The sequence below is a fragment of the Carassius gibelio genome, chromosome B6, assembly GCF_023724105.1.
Source record: "Carassius gibelio isolate Cgi1373 ecotype wild population from Czech Republic chromosome B6, carGib1.2-hapl.c, whole genome shotgun sequence".
Classification (NCBI taxonomy): domain Eukaryota; kingdom Metazoa; phylum Chordata; class Actinopteri; order Cypriniformes; family Cyprinidae; genus Carassius; species Carassius gibelio.
The window spans coordinates 21,787,233-21,807,217 of record NC_068401.1 but is presented as its reverse complement, the minus strand read 5'-3'; the positions used below and the strand labels follow the sequence as shown (position 1 = coordinate 21,807,217).

Sequence of the window (19,985 nt, the reverse complement as noted above, 5' to 3'; positions counted from 1 at the left end):
ATTTCCATGGCTGTTGGAGGGCAGATATGAAATCTGGATAAGCATTCTCCGCGGATGCCTCGGGAGCATTACGTTGTACCAATACTGGAGGATTCGGCATTAGAAAGACTTGTTTCATTAAAACTCCATTTCCTAAATAAACCCATTCTGGAAAGGCAATGAAAATAAAACAGTGATTTCCAAAGAGCAGGCTCTTCCAGAGTTATGCTTTCGTGTCTTGCTTTCACTCCTGCATACTTATTATTTAGGCTTAGTTGATTGTGTGTGCGCTACATGTGTATCTACATGTCTGCGTCCCTGGGCCGTGTGTGTTCTGTGTGGATTACGGCTCTCCTGGATTCTGTCTGTGTCTCCGAGGAGAGGACACCATTTGGGCCTCGCTCGTATCCTCCGGCTGCCTTTTCCAATCACTGCCTCTCTACCTCTTCTTTCTCCCTACAGATAAGCAGCCAATCAGTGCAGGTGCTAGTTCATGCAGAGTTGGGGCAAGGGGTAGGTTCCATGGCCCTGGGACATGAAAGGAGCACTAGCACCCATGACAAAGACACACACACACACACACACACACATACAATCAGACACTCACACATTTGCATCCCCAACGCAAGTGTGTGTTCAAGGGGGAAAAGAGAAATCTGTTGTTTTTCTTTCGCTCTTTCACCACCCTCACTCCCCTCCAGCTGTTATGTCTTAGAATCGATCAATGGTGCTCCCTGCATCGGCGAACTATTCATATTTGATTCATTATTGTAATATGGGCCCGTGTTGCACCGTCCTAAATTGTGGCTTACGCTGCGTTATAAGCAAAAGAGTTATGAGTATTAGTGAACTTGTATACTAGACGGTTAAATAATAGCCTTGCTATATTCATTGCTATGGAAATAGCCACTTTGCATCACATTATGCAAACTCATGAGAACACATTTGTAGTGTTTGTCGCAATATTTCCTTTTCTTGAAATAAAGCCTATTTCAAAAATCTCTGGACAGTTGCCATTTACTTTGGCACTGGCCCCGAGTAAACAAAATCATTAGACCAAGTCTTAACAGAAAGCATGTGCTGTTTGTAGCCACTAAGATGTTTTCACATAAATCCCCCGTGAATGGAATGAGAGATACAGCATGCAAAATACCAGAGGAAAAGCAGTTTTAAGCAGACTGCCCCTATGGCTGATTGTGTCAGCCACAATGGACGCTGTAAGCAGTGTGAAAGCTTTAAGATGAAAATGACACACGCTGTGAGAAGTGCTTATCCCATCACAGGCCAGTAAGGATATTAGGAAAAGCATGTTGGAAATTATGACTAGAATAAGCTTGCATCTTACTACTAAAGCTTAGAATCCAGATCCATCTCTCTCTCTCTCTCTCTCTCTCTCTCCCTCACTCCCTCCTTTTTCTTGCCCTCTCATGCCATGCCACTTCTAAAAAATTTTTCCCTGCGGTGTAAATCTGTATTTCTTAAAAAGACTCAATTCCCACATTTCAGCCTGTGGAATTTGCGATTCCTTTCTCGTTCTCTAAAACCACACAGCTCTTTTGCCTTTAAAGGAACTTACTTTCTGGACTACGGCCACTTTCCAAAATTCCAGGAAAGGAGGAGAACATTTATTAAACTTTTGAAAAGACAACAAAACCATCTTCGCAAGAAAGTGGTGAAGTCACTACGCCATGCTTTACAGTTAAGGACGATAAAGCAGTCACAATTCGTTGGTCTTGCAATCATTTTGACATGTTCCAGGTTCAGTAGAAGCAAATATTTATATATTTGATCACATATCTATTAACTGATTTTACTGTATACAACATTTTATTCCTGAAAATTTGTGAAAATGTAATCTTCTAATTTATGGAAATTTTCTAATTTATGGAGTGATAAAAAGAAAAATACTAAATCCCCTCTGCAACTTTGACTCTAATATGCCAACAAAATGAAACATGAATTTTGAACATAGCTTCGTCCAATGTTCAGGTTTTTATTCTGGAAATGTATGCAAATGATTGAAACTAGGTTAATTTTGCATATTTAAACACAACCTCATAGAAAAATTTATACAAAAAAAAAATGTTAAATTCTTAATGTAATCAATCAACTGTATGGTGACTTTTTTTCTGTTGCTCTGGGATGTTTCGGTTTAAAAGCAGAAAGTATATATAGTATTAAAATTGTATAATTATCCTTGTATGAATTATTACATCAAAACTTTATATAATTATTTGTTATATTGTTTGTTATGTTGTCATGGCAATTAACATGTGACTGTAACTTTAAACAGAAAAGGCTAAACCATTTTTTCCTTTTCCTTTTTGTTTGTGCTAATCAACATTATGCCACGAGTGCTGTGGATTGGGCCGAGTTGTATTGAATGTGGACTATTCCTTTTATTTACATTTCATGAAACTGATATGAGAAGTGATTTAGAAGTGTAATAAAAGTCTAAATAGAGAGAAGGTTAAAAGTGTTTACGTCTTAAAAACCTAAATTGAGTTTAATAGAATTCTTTAATCCTTTGCTGTACAGCTTTGTGACATTTGATATTTCATATTTGAGAGGGTGGCTCACAGAAACACCTCCAGCAGACGTGTTAGCCCTGAGTTAGCTGAGTTAGGCCAGAACTAGCATGTGATTAATGTGAAGCTCACTAACCCCCATGGTGAATTGGAGACCAGGGGTCGAGTCTATTTTTCTTTGTGAACGCTTGTGGCTAAACCTGAGCGCAAACGTTGTTCATCATTGCGCCACATTAGCTCGCCAGAGCATTGACTGGCACAAACCAGAAGCGTGTGCCCCTTCACTTTGATTAATGTTCACAAACACTCACTCCAACTCTATCATGAGTGAAGCCCTGGCATCTATTAAGAGCAGTGCACACATACATATAACCCCTGGAATAAATGTTGGCCTGTGGCTCTGAACCCTCCATCTGATTTGTTCACATATAGTGTAAAGGAGATGGATTTTTTTTTATTTTTATTAATTAAAGTTGCTCTCACCCACATCTGAAAATCCCTAGTTCCAGACTATTTAGTATGCAAAAAATAGAATGTCAAATGAGATGTGCAGTTTTCACCTCTGATGAACATCTGACTATCCCACTACGAGGATTTTTTAATGGAAGAGAACAGTAATATGGATCACATGACAAATCTGACCTTTTGGAAGATGCATGTCCAGATATGTATACTCCACATATTTGATGAAAATACTTTTTAGCAGTTTTTAGATGTATGTACGCTACACTTATTTACACTTAGGCTACATGACAATTGCACTAAGGATGTTGGTATTAACACCCATCATTCTTGATTCTGAAAACTATAGGTCGGTTTTTAGAGGTAGAGCATATAGTTGTATAATCAGGCCAAGAACATTAATGAGAATGTTTTATATTATATTTAAGAACAGGCATCAAAAGAGATTCAAAGTGATCAAAAATTAGTTTAATTGCAACTGACACAAATTTAGGATATCGTTATTTAACACAAATGTTAAACATTCAAAAACCTAAAACTTTATTTCTCTTCCAAATCTATTTAGAGTCTCTTTATATTTTATTTTATTCTGGATTCTGATTGGCTGACAGGTAGGCTGTACAGTTAGTTCCAAGTCAGTTTAATCACCGTTCCATATCAATGCACCGCTTTAACAGATGGTATTTCAGTATTTTAAGGTACATTTATGATATTTTCTTTCTTTCTTTCTTTTAAATAATGTTTAAAACAATATACAGAAAATGACAGAGTATAATTAATGATAAACATGTAAATAATTATTATATTAAAAAGAGGTAATACATTCATTTCAAACTAAAAATAGGTTTCAGAAGTCGCCTTTAATGAAGGAAAGAGTTGCAAACAGATTTTTTTTTTTTTTTTTTGTTACTCAAATTGTTTTACGGAAAAAGAAAAAAAGTCTGTAATTTGAATATTTTGATCTATGAATGTGGAATTTTATCCGTACCACTACAAATTCAATGTTCAAAGGCTTTTTTGTGACTGATGAACGACCTTGTCTGCTTCCAGGATGTGATGTAGTCTCCACTTCCTGTATAAGCGCGAGTCGTCGAGCAAACATGGCTGCCTCCGGTTGCAGAGGCGTGAGGTCGATTTTATGGAAGTATGGGAGCAGTGGGAAGAATTTCTGCTTGTCCCGATCAAAGACTGTTCCGCAGGTGAAATGCGTTCTTCTTTTGCGACTAAGTTAGTCAGTCGTGTCTGGTTCTGATGTTGCTGAGAGTATCATGTCATTGTAACAGTACAGTGCTTTTGGAGTTTGTATAAAACATGTAACATTAGATTGACAGGATGAAAGGCTGTCTTTCCGTTTCATTGCATACATGTTGCGATAATAACCTGTGCTGTTTAAACGGTTTATACTTTATAAAGTATAAACCTTTCAAATAGTACAGGTTATTATCCCAACATGTATAATATAGAGACAATATGGCTTAATATGATGCCCTCTGCTCAAGCCAGCTATTTAGATAATAGAGATTAAGAAATTAAAATAAATTTATAATTATATAGACCTTTACTTTTATTTAGAATAATATTCATAATAAATAAAAGCTAGACTATTTTTTACTTATTATTGGTGTTTCATTATTTCATATTCGCTTGATCACCAAGGCTACTTATGAACTTGTTTTTTGTAGCAATTGACTGACATTGGTTCTTATTTGTTGTTCTTATTTTTTCTTAATTCCAGCTGCCAGTCAGACAAATCTGTGTGTCATCCTCTTTATGGAAGAAGAACCTGGCAGCAGCAGGCCCTCAGAAATTCACACAGGAGTTTATCGACAAACAGGTGGAGGAGTTTGAAATTGGCAAACGACATTTGGCCAACATGATGGGAGAAGACCCAGAGACATTCACACAAGAGGATATTGATGTGAGTTACAATTCTATATTCTATTCAATTCTATTCTCATCTGTTATATTCTGTTCTTTACGGTTCTGTTCTATGCTTCTACAGTCATGGCCAAAAGTTTTGAGAATTACATAAATATTGGAAATTGGAAAAGTTGCTGCTTAAGTTTTTATAATAGCAATTTGCATATACTGCAGAATGTTATGAAGAGTGATCAGATGAATTGCATAGTCCTTCTTTGTCATGAAAATTAACTTAATCCCAAAAAAACCTTTCCACTGCATTTCATTGCTGCCATTAAAGGTCCTGCTGAGATCATTTCAGTAATCGTCTTGTTAACTCGGGGGAGAATGTTGACGAGCAGAAGGCTGGAGATCTTTATGTCAGGCTGATTGGGTTAGAATGGCAGACTTGACATGTTAAAACGAGGGTGATGCTTGAAATCATTGTTCTTCCATTGTTAACCATGGTGACCTGCAAAGAAATGCCTGCATAAAAATGGCTTCACAGGCAAGGATATTGTGGCTACTAAGATTTCACCTAAATCAACAATTTATAGGTTCATCAAGAACTTCAAGGAACGATTTTCAATTCTTGTAAAGAAGGCTTCAGGGCGTCCACGAAAGTCCAGCAAGCTCCAGGATCATCTCCTAAAGAGGATTCAGCTGCGGGATCGGAGTGCCACCAGTGCAGAGCTTGCTCAGGAATGGCAGCAGGCAGGTGTGAGCGCATCTGCACGCACAGTGAGGCCAAGACTTTTGGAAGATGGCCTGGTGTCAAGAAGGGCAGCAAAGAAGCCACTTCTCTCCAAAAAAAACATCAGGGACAGATTGATCTTCTGCAGAAAGTATAGTGAATGGACTGCTGAGGACTGGGGCAAAGTCATATTCTCTGATGAAGCCCCTTTCCGATTGTTTGGGGCATCTGGAAAAAGGCTTGTCCGGAGAAGAAAAGGTGAGCGCTACCATCAGTCCTGTGTCATGGCAACAGTAAAGCATCCTGACACCATTCATGTGTGGGGTTGCTTCTCATCCAAGGGAGTGGGCTCACTCACAATTCTGCCCAAAAACACAGCCATGAATAAAGAATGGTACCAAAACACCCTCCAACAGCAACTTCTTCCAACAATCCATCAACAGTTTGGTGAAGAACAATGCATTTTCCAGCACGATGGAGCACCGTGCCATAAGGCAAAATGATAACTAAGTGGCTGGGGGACCAGAATGTTGAAATTTTGAAAAAGTTGATTGAGAACATGCCCAGTCGAATTACAGAGGTCCTGAAAAAAAATGGCCAACACTGCAAATACTGACTCTTTGCATAAATGTTTGAAACGTATGAAGTGCTTGTAATTATATTTCAGTACATCACAAAAACAACTGAAACAAAGATCTAAAAGCAAGCAAACTTTTTGAAAACTAATATTTATGTAATTCTCAAAACTTTTGGCCACGACTGTATGTTCAGTTTTAATCTGCTATTTTATGTACATGTCTATGTATAGTTACTAGAACCATTAGGATTATCTTTTATCTTCAACAATTAACAACAGCATTGATACAGCAGTAGGCTACATCTGAATCTTTGGCTTATTAATACACACACACACACACATGTTGGTTTCTCCATAGGTGTAATGATATTTATACAGTACAAACTGTATTTTCTATTGCTCTACACCGACCCTACTCCTTAACATGAAACTTTCTGCATTTTGGATTTTCAAAAAAAACTTATTCCGTATAATTTATAAGCCTTTTGAAATAAGGGCCACACCGAAAGTGTCCTCATAAATTACCTTCATGTTGTAATACCTATGTCAAACCCATGTCACTACACAAATTTGTGACCTCATAGAGATGAGAATGGACAAAGTATACCTTCTTCTGCTTCAGCTGTTAAACTGATATGTCATTTGTTCATAATCTAAAATATATGTTAAATGATATAGACGTTAGATGGTGTTGTTATTCCTTTGGTATTTATAAGTATAGTGTAAATATGGAGCAGAAAACAGTTTTAAGTTGAGTAAGATGAGATATCTTGTCTCTAAAGACTTTTATGAATTAGTCTCTTAGAAATCTGAGAGGATTGACTCTGTACTTGGTGCCAAAGGTACTGCAGATGTTAGGTTTAAAAAAAAATTAAGTATCGACTTTTGACAACCCTAATTGTAAGAATATAACCGAATGAGTCATTTCTAAATACTATTGTGCATTAAGATTTGATTCTATATATTTTTACCCTGTCTATCTTCTATAGTACCATTTAGAAGTTGATATTCTAGAATAGTGTTTCTCAGACTTTTTCTCTCCAAGCTTTCCCATTGTCAACAACAATATTCAAAAGCCAAATAGTCTTAGTTTTGTTTTTCTAAACTTCTTATAATCTAAAGGACATTTTGTAATTGCAAGAACATAGGAGAGGACTGTACGTCCTGTATGTTTTGTGATTAGTTTAAGTATTTGCTACTGACTGTTCAAATGCAGAGTTTTGTCGTTGTGTGTGCGTGATAGATAGAGAGAGAGAGATAGAGTCACACAATGGAGTCAGCTGTCTTGAATGTCTGTGGCTTGTGTACTGCAAACACATATGAGCTTCATCACTGTGTCTGTCACGCGACTCTGAACTTGAGCAGATGGTAAAACTAAGGACATTATTAAATGTCTTAATGTTTATTTTGAAAGACGAAGCTTGCAATTATGGAAGGAGGTGTTACATATCCGACGAGTGCTTGCAGTGTTCGGCCAATCACAATGCGTTGGGTCACTTGGCCAATCAGAGCAGTCTGCACTTTTCGGAAGGAGGGACTTTGTAGAAAACGATGCGTTTGAGAGAGGCGGGGCATAGAGGACCTACAATAATGTACAGTATTTGAAAAATAATGTGTTTTTTGAACATTAAGCATGTCAGCATATTCTGTTACCCCAAATACACAAAATAAATAATTATATTTTAAAAAGCATCATATGAACCCTTTAAGATTTTCCTAATTTACATTACCTTTCCAGGTATAGAAATCATACTTTTTCATCTTCTTGTTTAAGGGATGCAAATTAAGAGAAGAGAAGAAAAGAAATCGCTTTATTGTATTTATTTGGTTTAGATAATTGTATTGTTCTGTCTTATTTTAAGTCAATCTGAGGCCTCTTAGTGGGCCCTTGGTCCTCTAGGCTGCCTGGTGCCTCTCTTCTGGTTTCCTTACAAGCCTCAAAAAGAAGGAACTAGAAATATAAAGACTTATACAATCAATATCACTGTGACTCCTTTGAGCTAAAAGTAAAGTCATCAGCTGGTGTCACTGCAGAACTTCTGGGACCTGCTTAAAACATGGGCATATATTTACAAACAGTATTTATGTCCAGTATTTTATTCCGTGACAGACAGGAATGGCCGTAATTGATTTATCCCACTAATTTGGTCCAATTTCTCGATTCTTAGTATTATTCCCCAATCTCTGTCACCATTAATGAATTGAGTCCTCAGAGTAAGTGTGGCTAAAACAAGCTGACACATACCGTCCCTCTGCCAGCTGATCGGTGGGTAAGGGGTGGAAAATGGCTGCGACTGCGGGGCACAGAGCGAGTACAGGATGGGGCGTCTGTGCCTGAGCTGGCACCGGCGTGTCTGCCAAGCGCTTCAGCCGACATGACGTTCCCGTGAATGCGCTGAAGGTGTGAAACAGCTGCACAGCAAGCGCTGCCAGGAGGAAGTAATTAATAAAGACTGCAAGCCTCACCTGCCTTCTCCCGCTGTCTTTCGTCTACTCGCACACACATTGCGTTTGCACCCGTCAGGTGGGATATGACTTTCACAGAGCCCATGCAACTGAAATTGGGAAGAAATTTGCTGAGTTTCTGACAATTCTAACTTGAGCAAACTTTTAAAGCAGAGTGGTTCCACATGTTTTGGAAAAGAGTGCAAGTTATGTGATTTCCGTTTATGTTGCATATTATTGGAGCTTGGCAGTGTGACCATTTATTTCTATTGATAATATCAGCTCGGGGATACTGCAAAATAACTTGCTTTGGGTTCCACCAATACAAAGAAAACATGCTGATTGCAAACAATAGCCAAGTAGGTTATGTTTAGGAGAACTATTGGTTTAACATGAAAAAAAAAGAAAAAACTGTATAGGAGACTTTTTTTTTTTCTTTTTTATATATATATAAAGATGCCACATTTTTTAAAATGTACCTGTACTAGATTCTTATGGTTTAAAAAAGCCATACTGTTTAAAAATAAAAACAAAACACTTTAATTTTTAATATTTGAATGCCTTTTGTTTAGGATGTTTTTAATTTAGAAATGTAAAAGTTATATTTTGAAATTATGCAAGTTGGTCTATATTTATTTTTTTAGTTTTAATGTGCACTTCTATTCAAAGGTTTTGTGACCTTTAGAATAACAGATTTCTATTTTACTATTTTAAAATGTAAATAATCAGCAGCCATTACTCCAGTCATCCAGAAATCAATATGCTGATTTAGTGCATAAGGATTTCTTCTTATTATTAGTGTGGAAAGCAGTTGTGATGTTTTGAGAAAACTGTGATTCTTTTGATTCATTTAAAATAAATATTTTGTAGCATTATAAAATTACTGTTTGATCAAGTTAATTTGTCCTTGCTGAATAAAAATAATAGATAAATAAAATTCCAGGCACCAAACTTTGATCGATTATTATTTTTTAAATCAATTTAACTAATATATTAGTAAAATAATACAAAAAATGAAATTATAATTTCACCGAGCCATATGGTCACTTAGATATCAATGAATATGTTTTTATTCCCTTTTTTTTATGAAGATTTTTGTGTGTGTGTGAACTAATCCTTTTATTGTACAGAATGGAAGGGTCAGCGATAGTACAAATGTTAATGTAAAATTAATTATGATTTGGTGCAAGAAACCTTGACTACAAAAAAAGGTGCTGCAAAAGTGATGTGATGGCAGGATTTGTATGGGTTAAAACATGCATGTCCTTATCACCTGTGAAGGTCAGACACTTTTAGATTCTCAGCGCTACATTTTTCATGGCACACGAAGCAAGTGGTCAGATGAAAAAAAAAAAAATCATTGGAGTGCGAGTAGCAAGTTTGCTTTTTTCCCAGATTGGGCTTGTGTGAAGTTTAGGCAGCAGAGGTTTCTAGAACACTATGACGAGGCTAAACCTCCCTGAGGGAGTTGGGCCATCTTTCTTTTCAAGGTAGGAACAGGTGCTGCCTTCATCTGTCACTGCATCCTGCACCGTTCTGTCTGTTCTTCTCTCTGTGTTGCTTTATTTCACTCAGTTTTCCTCACCCTTTGGTTATGATGGCCTTATACATGGATGTCTGTTCTCCTAGAGTGCATCTGCCATCACCTCACTTTTTTCTTTTGTTTTCTGTCTCTTTATCCTGAAAACAGGGTCAAAGACCCAAAGGTTGCCATTCTGAATGTCTCATGTTATGCAAATGAGGCAAAAACTTTATGCCCTGCTGAATGCTATCACTGGAATAATTTGGTTCTTTATGAGAGTATTTGAAGTAGAATAGAATGTTTCCCACTGTAGTAAAACACACCTGGGTGCATTGAGAGACCTGTGAGGTGCACCATCAAATAATATATTTTATTGACGTACTGTTGCTTGTATTTAAAGAACTGGAATATGCTGACTTTGTTTGCCTACCATAGTCTACTTGACTAGTAAGGTTGAGACAAGTAAGGTTTAGTAAGTGACAATCTAATTTTCCATTTAATGGAGAAATCCAAAAGAGTGTGCATTCTGATTCACTCGTTTGTTTGTTTGTTTAGAGGAGTATTGCATATCTCTTCCCCTCTGGACTCTTTGAGAAACGAGCAAGACCTGTTATGAAGGTGAGATTTCATCCATATATATAATTTTATTTATTTATTTATTTTTGTCAATTTTGTAGAAAGTCAATTTGTTCATTATATTACTTTCTTTTTGTTTTAGCACCCAGATGAAATATTCCCAAAACAGACAGGTATGTAGAAGTTGCCTTTGAACTCTTTCTATACTCTTTGGCACCAAAAATAAGTTTGCTGGTATCTGGTAATGAACTACCGTTCAAGCTTGTTCTCTCTTTTAGCTGTCCAGTGGGATGCAGAAGGACGCCCTTTTCACTTTCTGTTCTACACAGGGAGACAGTCCTACTATTCCCTCTTGCATGTAAGTTCATGCTCATGTTAAGTGCTTGCATACAACAGGATGAACCAGAGTGTTCTAGGTGATATTTTAATAATAGGTGTTTATATACAGTACATGGGTCCCATATATATTGTGAGAATTTATTTATTTGTTAGTATTGGTTGATATTTAATACTTAATTTAGATGCTTGTTTCCCCTTTTTACATTTAATTTCATCATTCTCACTTTAAAAACACTGACAATTTAACAGTTAAATGTAGACTTGCAAATCTCAAAATTAAATAAATTTTTCATCGTGCATAATATTGTGATAGCTTAGTTTTCTTTTAGATGACTGATTTAAGCTTTGTGTTCTGCTTTCTAATTTATATAAATATAGTGTACAATTTTAAATCGATAATTTATTAGTCATCAATCATTTAATTAAAATAGTTTATAGTTTAACCAATGTGCCAAAATGGCCGAAGATGAATTTCTAGTTTTTGGAAGGCTAAATCTATTGATCAAATGATTTTGTCAATTTTTGGTATGAAACCAAGCATGAGCTTTGTCAATTTTATGCAAAATTTAAATTACGTTCGAGTATGGTGAGACGAGATAGTGTAGCCAACTTCAGTACGTTTAAAGGGTTAGTTCACCCAAAAATGAAAATAAGCCTGTGTTTTACTCACCCTTGAAGCAATCCTAGGTGTATATGACTTTATTTCAGACGAATCCAGTTGGAGTTAAATGTTAAAAACTGTCCTGTCTATTCCAAGCCCTATCATTGCAGTCAGAAGTTGTTGCAGTTGAAAAGTCCACAAGTCGTCAAGTAAAGCATGTGTATCCGTAATAAAACATGTCTCACACAGCTCCAAGGGGTGAACAAAGGCCTCCTGTTGTGAATCGAAGCGGGTTGAGAGAAACAAGTCTCACGAGTTATTGGAGCAAATGAAGCAAAGTTTCCTTACTTAAGCAAATGAAAACCAGTCTCCTCTTGGTTTATATTGAAAACATTTTTCTTGTACTTATAATTCGTGACTGGCATTTTGTTTTGTTCTCTCTCCACATACGTCACGAAATCAAGCAATGTCGATGTCATACAGTGGGGCTCGAAAGTTTGGGCACCCCTTGCAGAATCTGTGAAATGTGAATAGTAAAAAAAAAAAGAGAGATCATACTAAATTCATTTTACTTTTATTTAGTACTGTTCTAAATAAGATATTGTACATAAAACATGTTAACATTTAGCCCACAAGACAAAAAAAATTGCTGCAATTATTAAAACAACCCCATTCAAAAGTTTGGGAACCCTTGGTTCTTAATACTGTGTGGTTACCTTGTTTGTTCTGAACAGTTAAACTGAGAACTGTTCTTCAGAAAAATCTTTAAGGTCCTGCAGATTCTTCAGTTTTCCAGCATCTTTGCATATTTGAACCCTTTCCAGCAGTTACCGTACGATTTTATACGAAAAAAATAACATGCATTTAGTATGATCTCTCTTATTTTTTTTTTTTTAATTAGTCACATTTTCACAGATTCTGCAAGGGGTGCCCAAACTTTCGAGCTCCACTGTATGTCATCTGCTGGATCAGCTTCTGCGTATGACAGATACCGGAACAAGGATTTGCTACAGGAGGCCTTTATTCACTAAATAAAGGCCCAAACAAAATAAAAAAAGTTCAGTTCAGTAAAATAAAATCACTAAATGTATCTGTATCAGCCATCATTTTTATTTAGTTAAACTGGTTTGGGTGGAGATCCTGCTTTGTCTGGTCTGTGATTGAAGGAAGGGAGTGGCACAGACAGAGGGTAGGTGGGGGCACATCACAGAGCGCTGGGATAGACAGAGAGCGCTGCGACTCGGGTCTCTGATTCCCTTAACAGGGCCTGGATGGGGTGATGGGGGAAATGCCCCTCTGCTCAGAGATGGGCTTTGTTTGATATTTTACCCTTAGTGTGCCAAATCAAATGAAATAGAATGGTTGATGTTAAAACAAACCAGTATAAACAGTTGGGAATGATTAAGGAAAATGCAAATGGTAGGTTTGGATTTGTGAAAAGAAGAGGAATGAGAGTTAGGAAGATGAGTGTGACTGAGCTCTTTCTCCTCCTTAAATCCCATTTACAACAGGGCGCATCACACACTTCAGTAGGCACGCCAGGGCTTTGTGATATTAGGTGTGCGTGTGAGTGTGTGTGCGCGTGCACATGTGCTGTTTTTTTGTGTGTAGGTGTGTGTGCACATCAGCCTCAGGGGTTTTACTGCGATGGGAAGAGCCCCAGAGAGCCTCCTGCGTTAACCGCCTCTTTGTCACCACGGCTAATTCCTTTTCAAAGTTTTTTTGTTTTAGCTTATTTTTCACTACTCTACCATTCATCTATGGACTCGACCTTGGGCTAAGACGTCTCACAGTAGCAGTAAGGAGTTTGTGTGTGTGTGTGCAAGATGACTAATGCGCCATTGTCCTCAGTGTGCCCAAGCCCCTCATCCTCCCCTTTGCCCTGCAGTGGCTGGGACCCCTGCTGCTAATTTAAATAGGTATGTCAAATCTGCCGGCGTGCACCGGCTCTCTCATCCAGCTTCGAATCGCACGGAGGTGCTTCGCGTTCAGAAACCCTGCAGTGTGCAGAAAATAATGTACAACTCTCCTTCCTGCAGAGAGGAATATTTTTCTAGCATGAGGAAAAGGAAGCAAAACACAAACACGTGCAAACTAATATACACAGGCGGTGAATATGGACATTTACCCTATTGTCATATACTGTTTATCAGAATGTTATACAGCTATCAAAGTAACCCATTTGCACACTCAAGTATTAAGTATTTATACTGCTGTTGTAAAGTATTTAAGCATTAATTTTATGACCCTTTTAATTCTCTTAATCTAAAAATGTATGTGTCCCACTAAAGTTCTGTATCAGCTGTATATCCCAGAATTGTTGGTGGTTTTTGTATGTACCTGTGCCTAGTTTTGTTTTTGGCAGCCTGTTTTAATTTTAGTTTTAGTCTAGTCTTTGTGTGAAGCTGTCATTTTAGTTTTTATTAGTTTTAGTCACGTTCATAATCTTTTTAGTCTAGTCAAGTTTCAGTCAACTATAAGTCTGGGCTTTTAAGTCTTAGTCAGAATTATCCATGACTATTTTCATCTAGCTTTAGTCAATGAAAATTGCATTTTAGTCTCTTTTTTAGTAATGCAATTCAATTTAATCCAGTCAATATAGTATAAGTACTGAGTAGTATAGACGAAAATTTTCTTTAGCCAAACCCATTTCAAACAAGGTTATGTTATATTATTGTTACCTTATAGACTCAAGAATGCATCCATTCCAGACACAGAAGATGCTATGATTTGAATTTACAAAATTTATTTTACCAACCAAACATTGTTAAAAGTACGCCTGCGCAGTGCCACCTGATGCAGCCACTGAAGTGAGACACCGGAAACAAAAATGCTGCATAATAATAACGTGACTAAATAATGTTATAACAATTAGTTTAGTCTTGATTCGGCATTTTAGCATAATTTTTATTTTGTAAACCACATTTGGTCTCGTTTTTATTCATCAACAATATTGCATTATACATTTAATTATAGTCATCGTCACATGACCAGCATTTACGTTGCAGTCTCATTTTCGTCACATGATAAAGATTCGTTGACAATGATATTTTTGTTGACGAAAGCAACACTACCAGTGCCACTACTGCTGAACTAGCCTAAAAATATTTTATAGTATAATCTGAGCTAAAAAAAAAAAAAAAGTATACTTTGATACTCTTGTTTTCAGATGTATTACCTAACTTGAAATCTATTATTTAAACTACATTTTGACAAACAGTTTTGCAAATTTCTGTCTCCCACCCTTAGCTGCCTGTGTTTACAGAGATGGCCACAGAATGGACAGACATATATATATATATATATATATATATATATATATATATATATATATATATATATACTTGGACCAACAATTGTTTACTTTAAACAAGTCATAAAAGCACTGGCTCATGAGTACTTCCTACTTTTAAATGCAGGCCCTTCAACTCTGATCATAACTAGTGTTATTATACAGTATTTTTGACTTAATCTTTGACAAAAATCCTGTGCGTGCTTTGGGAGGAGCGAGTCTGTACAATTTACCCATGATTTGTTGAATACAAGGAGCCCCGGCCAACCAAAAGGCAACATTGAAAGTTCATATTAAAAGCTCAAACGAGGAGCCTCTCTCTCCTCCTAAAGGCATTTGAATTTCTCTGGATTCGTTATGGCGCTGTGATCACGAACGTGTAACGTGCATTCCCCCGCTTTTTTTCTCCCTCCCCCCTTTCTTTTCTATTACTCCTCCTTTTTTGTGCTGAAAATTGGTTTTTGCCCGATGTTTGCTTTTTTGGCGAGTAGCGGTGGATTATACGCACTCTATCAGGACCGAATTAAACAAACAGCTGTGGGATAATTGAGGGGGAAATGAATTCTCGCACAGGCGTGAGGAAGGTGCCGACGTGAGCTGCATGGCAGCACCGGGGCCCCGCGTCAGACCCCTGCTCCGCACCGCTCCAGCACCACCACGCCTGACGGGCACTCCAGGCTCACGGGCGCGATGCCAATTTAGACAAGTGTGCCCGAGGATGCCATCCTGCTCCGCATGGCAGATTCTCCTGTCAGGAGGACGTGCGAGTGTGTGTGTGTGTGTGTGTGTGTGTTAAAAAGAAGAGCGAAAGTGTGGGGGGTTAGGACACTAGTGCTCCCCAATTCAATTTACCCTCCACACACACACACACACACACACACACACACACACCATTAAATTCAGCCAGAACTGAACGGAGAGAGATGAGATCTGCCTTCATAATGGAGACTGTGTGTGTGTGTGTCAGAGGGATTTTCAAATCCCTGCTTTTGCTTCACTGCATCTTTTCTTTTGAGGGATTCCTGAATATCTATGAAGAATACCTCGTCCTTCATTCTGTGCATTCATTGACTTATTAGTCAACAGAGACCATACTCCGAGGATTCTTTCTTTTTTTCTTTTTTGCATAAATTCTGCTTTTGCTATTGAAACTGACCACTTTCCATTTTTCTCTACTGTTATTCTAGGATGTCTATGAGAAGATTCTGGCGATGGAAAGACACCAGGACAAGATGAGAAATAAAGGCCTCTTCGCGTCGGAAACCAAACAAATGTGAGCGCTTCAAAACCTCCTGCAAGAAACAGAAGATAGCGAATGCACAAATGTATTGCCAATATATAGTGCTAGGTATATTCGAATATTAAATGAGGAATCAATCTAGTATGTTGTATTATGTAATGAATGTTTTTGAAATGCTGATTTTCCCTGAAAGTGATTATTTTGATGGCTTGACTGCGTTTGTTTCCTCACAGATTGCTGACTGGGAGCAGGTGGCAGTTAAAAGAGGAAATTGAGGAGCATCTGGTGGAGAACATTTCCGATCACGATGTAAGAACTTGTGCCTTTCCCGAATCCTGTGAAGAGTGTAATTCAGGATGGAAACACTAGAGGGTGATGCTGTCAAACTAAGCGAGTTCTCTTGTTTTGCGTAGTATATGCGGTTGATCCAGCTGATGGAGAAGTTGTTGTCCATGCCCTACTGCTCTCTGGAGGAGGAGTTCATACTGAAGTTCCGCAAACAGCTGGAGGTTCAGTCCAGTAAGCACGAGATTCCTGCCCTGCAGCACGACCCGCAGGGAGTCGCTTTCAGCGTTGCAGATGGTAAAGAAATAAATAGGCTGATAAAACATGTCAGTATGTGTTTTTCATACTGTATGTATTCTATATGCCTGATAATTCTGAACCTAATTTGATTATTTGCAATAACTGCATTTATTGTGCACTTTAAATTCCAATGATTGCCACCACAATTAGGGAATTTATGAGAAAATAGAAAAGCCATTTTTACATCAAAATTGAGACACGAGAAAAACGTGTGCAAGTAGAATGTTTAGGGTGAAAATATACTGCTGTTGTAAATTAATTAATGACTAGACAAACATTATTCAATTGATGTAATATTCTTGTGGGTTTAGAAACAAAAACCATTGCGAACTTAAAGTGGGATGTGTTAGTTTTAATATCTTGTCTTTCAGCCCCATTTTCCACCATCATCAGTGTTGTTACATTTTTTATATATTACAGTATTTATTAATATTATCAATAAGCTTTTATTTTTAGTTATGTGCTTTTGTCAACTAGATTAAGCTAGGGTTTTTATACTTCTAATTTAGGTTGTTATTTTAGCACTTTTTCAGTTTTCATTTCTAGTTTCCATGTTTATTAATATTTATTTAATTCATCTTTTTCAAATACCGAAAGTCATTTATAATCATTCTGTATGAATATAGTTTATAAGTATAGAGATGCTACTAGTTAATTTTAATACGTTATTTTTTTTTTATTATAACAATTCAACGTTGTAGTCTTTTTGTAGTTAATTTAAAGCTCAGATTCAACTAAATTAAACTAATGAATACAAGTATTAGTTTAATTTCAAATTGTTTTCAAATAACAAAAATATTTATTTGAGTTTTAGTTAACTATAATAACCCTGCATTTATATATATAATATAACAACACATAAGATTTGACCGGTACATCCGACAAAAGATTTTCAGACCTAATCAGAATTCTGAATCATTCCTCACAACATGAGAGAAAGTAATGGTATAATATTTGGGTGTGCTATTCCTTTAATTCTCATGTTCCTGTAAGTAAGATCTGAGAGGTAAAAAACGTTTATTCTCCAAGCTTTCCATCTTGTCGTCTTCTGTACACACTCAGTTAATTCCCACATCACTCTAACTTCACCCTCCTTCCCACAGGCCGAAGGAAGACCGCCAAAGCCAGCATCACCCTCCGAGACAGTGGCTCTGGGAACATCACAATCAACGGCAGGAACTACCTCCACTGCTTTCCATTACTACAAGACCGGTGTGTATGAGGGCGCCTCAGTCATGCGTCGCATCTTTGTGGAAAGATCCTTTTAGCATATCAAGAGCTCGGATATTTGTTTTTACTCTAGTTAGTATGCCATAAATGAGAGCCACACCAAAAAAAATGTTCGAATCCAGCATTTGTGGTCCAGTGAGTGTGTTGGGTTTTTCTAATGTGGTTGAAAAGTTAATTACACAGATGAGTGAGCCGGAGACTTGGCGCTGTCAGCGTGCGGCCGGCTGCCCGCCCTTATCACTCCGTCCGCTTCACACAGGCCTAATTGGAGCAGAAGGGGAGTGCTGCTCTGTGTCAGCACTGTGGGCACACACGCTTGCATCACGTCCTCTCAATAGTTCTCCAAGTGGCGGGATTATCACTTTGTCTAAATTTGATGATACAGTGCTCAAAGTGGGATTTGCAGGAGTGTCATTCATACAGATGTTGAAAGCCTGAGTAGTCCAGACGAGAGAAACATGTTCTTAAGTCTCCTCACACTGTGTGTATACCTTTCATTCGATCTTTCTGTTTCCCAGGGAGCAGCTGATGTTTCCTCTGCACTTTGTGGGCATGCTGGGCCGGTTTGATGTGGAGGGCAGTGTGGAGGGCAGTGGTCACTCTGCTCAGGCCGGAGCTCTGCGATTGGCCATCTCTCGGGCACTGCTCAGCTTTGTGTCTGAGGGAGAAGTTGAAAGGATGAGGCAAGGTGTGTGACAAGAAGCCTAGAGCATTAAACTGAAATATGCCTATGCATATTTAATCTGGAGTTTCTTTATAAAGAAGTTATTCTGGGTTATTTTATATGTAGTTCATGTTGACTGCAGAAAATTATTTTGTCCAAAGTTTGTGAAAATGAAAACTTTTTTTTTTTTTTTTTTTTGTCAAATAATATGCACATTTGTTTTATTTGAATAGTTTTTTTTATTATTATTTAAATTTAGTTTCATCAGTGAGACGTTAGATTCATCAAAAATGGCTAAGACTATTATTGTAACTTTGAATCCATAATAGAATCTTGACAAAAAGAAATTCTAAATTATATTTCTATTTTATCTATTTGTTTTCTTATTTTTTTTTATTGGTTAAAAAAAAACTTGCACTCTTACGCATGCACTCTTTACTCTATTTATATTCTTTTACTTGTTTTTTCTTTTTGTTTATTATATAAAAATGTATTGGTCCAGTCAAATGGGCATTATTTTACTAATTAGTTGTAATTTCAGTAACCAGTAAATGTTTATTCAGAAAATAAACTATTTGCGTTTACACCCATTTACCCAAATTGCTTTTTCAAATGAATGTTGCCCCCCTCCCCTCTCAATTTTTCTTGTTAATATGTGAGTTTAAGTCATATTAACAACATTGTCAGGAATATTAGATTGCACTGCATGGCACAGATGCATAGCTTTTCTGTGGCATAACGTCACAGATGCTGTTTGTCTGTCATCATCTGTTTTCTCTGATTACACAACAGCTGGCCTGCTGACCGCTGACCCCAGGATCAGGGAGAGGAAGAAGCCAGGCCAGGAGGGAGCGCGGAAGAAATTCACTTGGAAAAAGCGCTGAACAGCACAGCAACCCTGAGAGAGGACACAGCTCATCTCTTTCACTGGATTATTATTGCGTTATTCTGTGGACTACCATACCTTGCTGATCACAAACATAAACCAGCCCTACTGGTTCAAATCAACTGCATCAGTTTAAAATTAACAAAATATAGACTCTTTGGTTGATGGCATTGGACATCTGTGAACTGAAAAGAGATTTAATTGGTGTGTATTAAAGCTGTGTTGAAAATGTTAATATAAACATTCCAATAAACATTGTTTTCATATGTGAATATCTCTATTTTATGGGTTTTTTTTTATAATAGCCAGAATATAATGAGATTAGTTGGATTGTAATGCTCTACCACAAGATGGCGACAATACTGACTGACAACTGACTGGTGAAATTAATAATTTATCGTTTTAATTTGAATAATCTTATAATTTTGCTAGTGTATACATTTCACACCTCAGAAATTTGCGTTGC

At 37.2% G+C, this 19,985-nt stretch overlaps 1 protein-coding gene across 1 annotated transcript; it reads left to right on the top strand.

Annotated features, from left to right (window-relative positions):
• The first annotated feature begins 4,004 nt into the window (after positions 1–4,004).
• On the top strand, positions 4,005–19,791 carry mrps9 (mitochondrial ribosomal protein S9). Its single transcript, XM_052559787.1, has 11 exons — positions 4,005–4,168; positions 4,705–4,887; positions 10,662–10,724; positions 10,825–10,855; positions 10,961–11,040; positions 16,102–16,187; positions 16,388–16,463; positions 16,568–16,736; positions 17,843–17,951; positions 18,488–18,657; positions 19,426–19,791. The coding sequence occupies exons 1-11, from the start codon at positions 4,070–4,072 to the stop codon at positions 19,515–19,517; spliced, it is 1,158 nt and encodes a 385-aa protein (XP_052415747.1). The 5' UTR covers positions 4,005–4,069; the 3' UTR covers positions 19,518–19,791.
• Positions 19,792–19,985: the final 194 nt, after the last annotated feature.

Coding starts and splice junctions, on each gene's coding strand:
- mrps9 (XM_052559787.1), top strand. CDS start 4,070: ATGGCTGCCTCCGGTTGCAGAGGCGTGAGGTCGATTTTATGGAAGTAT. Junction 4,888..10,661: donor TCACACAAGAGGATATTGAT/GTGAGTTACAAT, acceptor TTGTTTGTTTAG/AGGAGTATTGCATATCTCTT. Junction 18,658..19,425: donor AGTTGAAAGGATGAGGCAAG/GTGTGTGACAAG, acceptor ATTACACAACAG/CTGGCCTGCTGACCGCTGAC.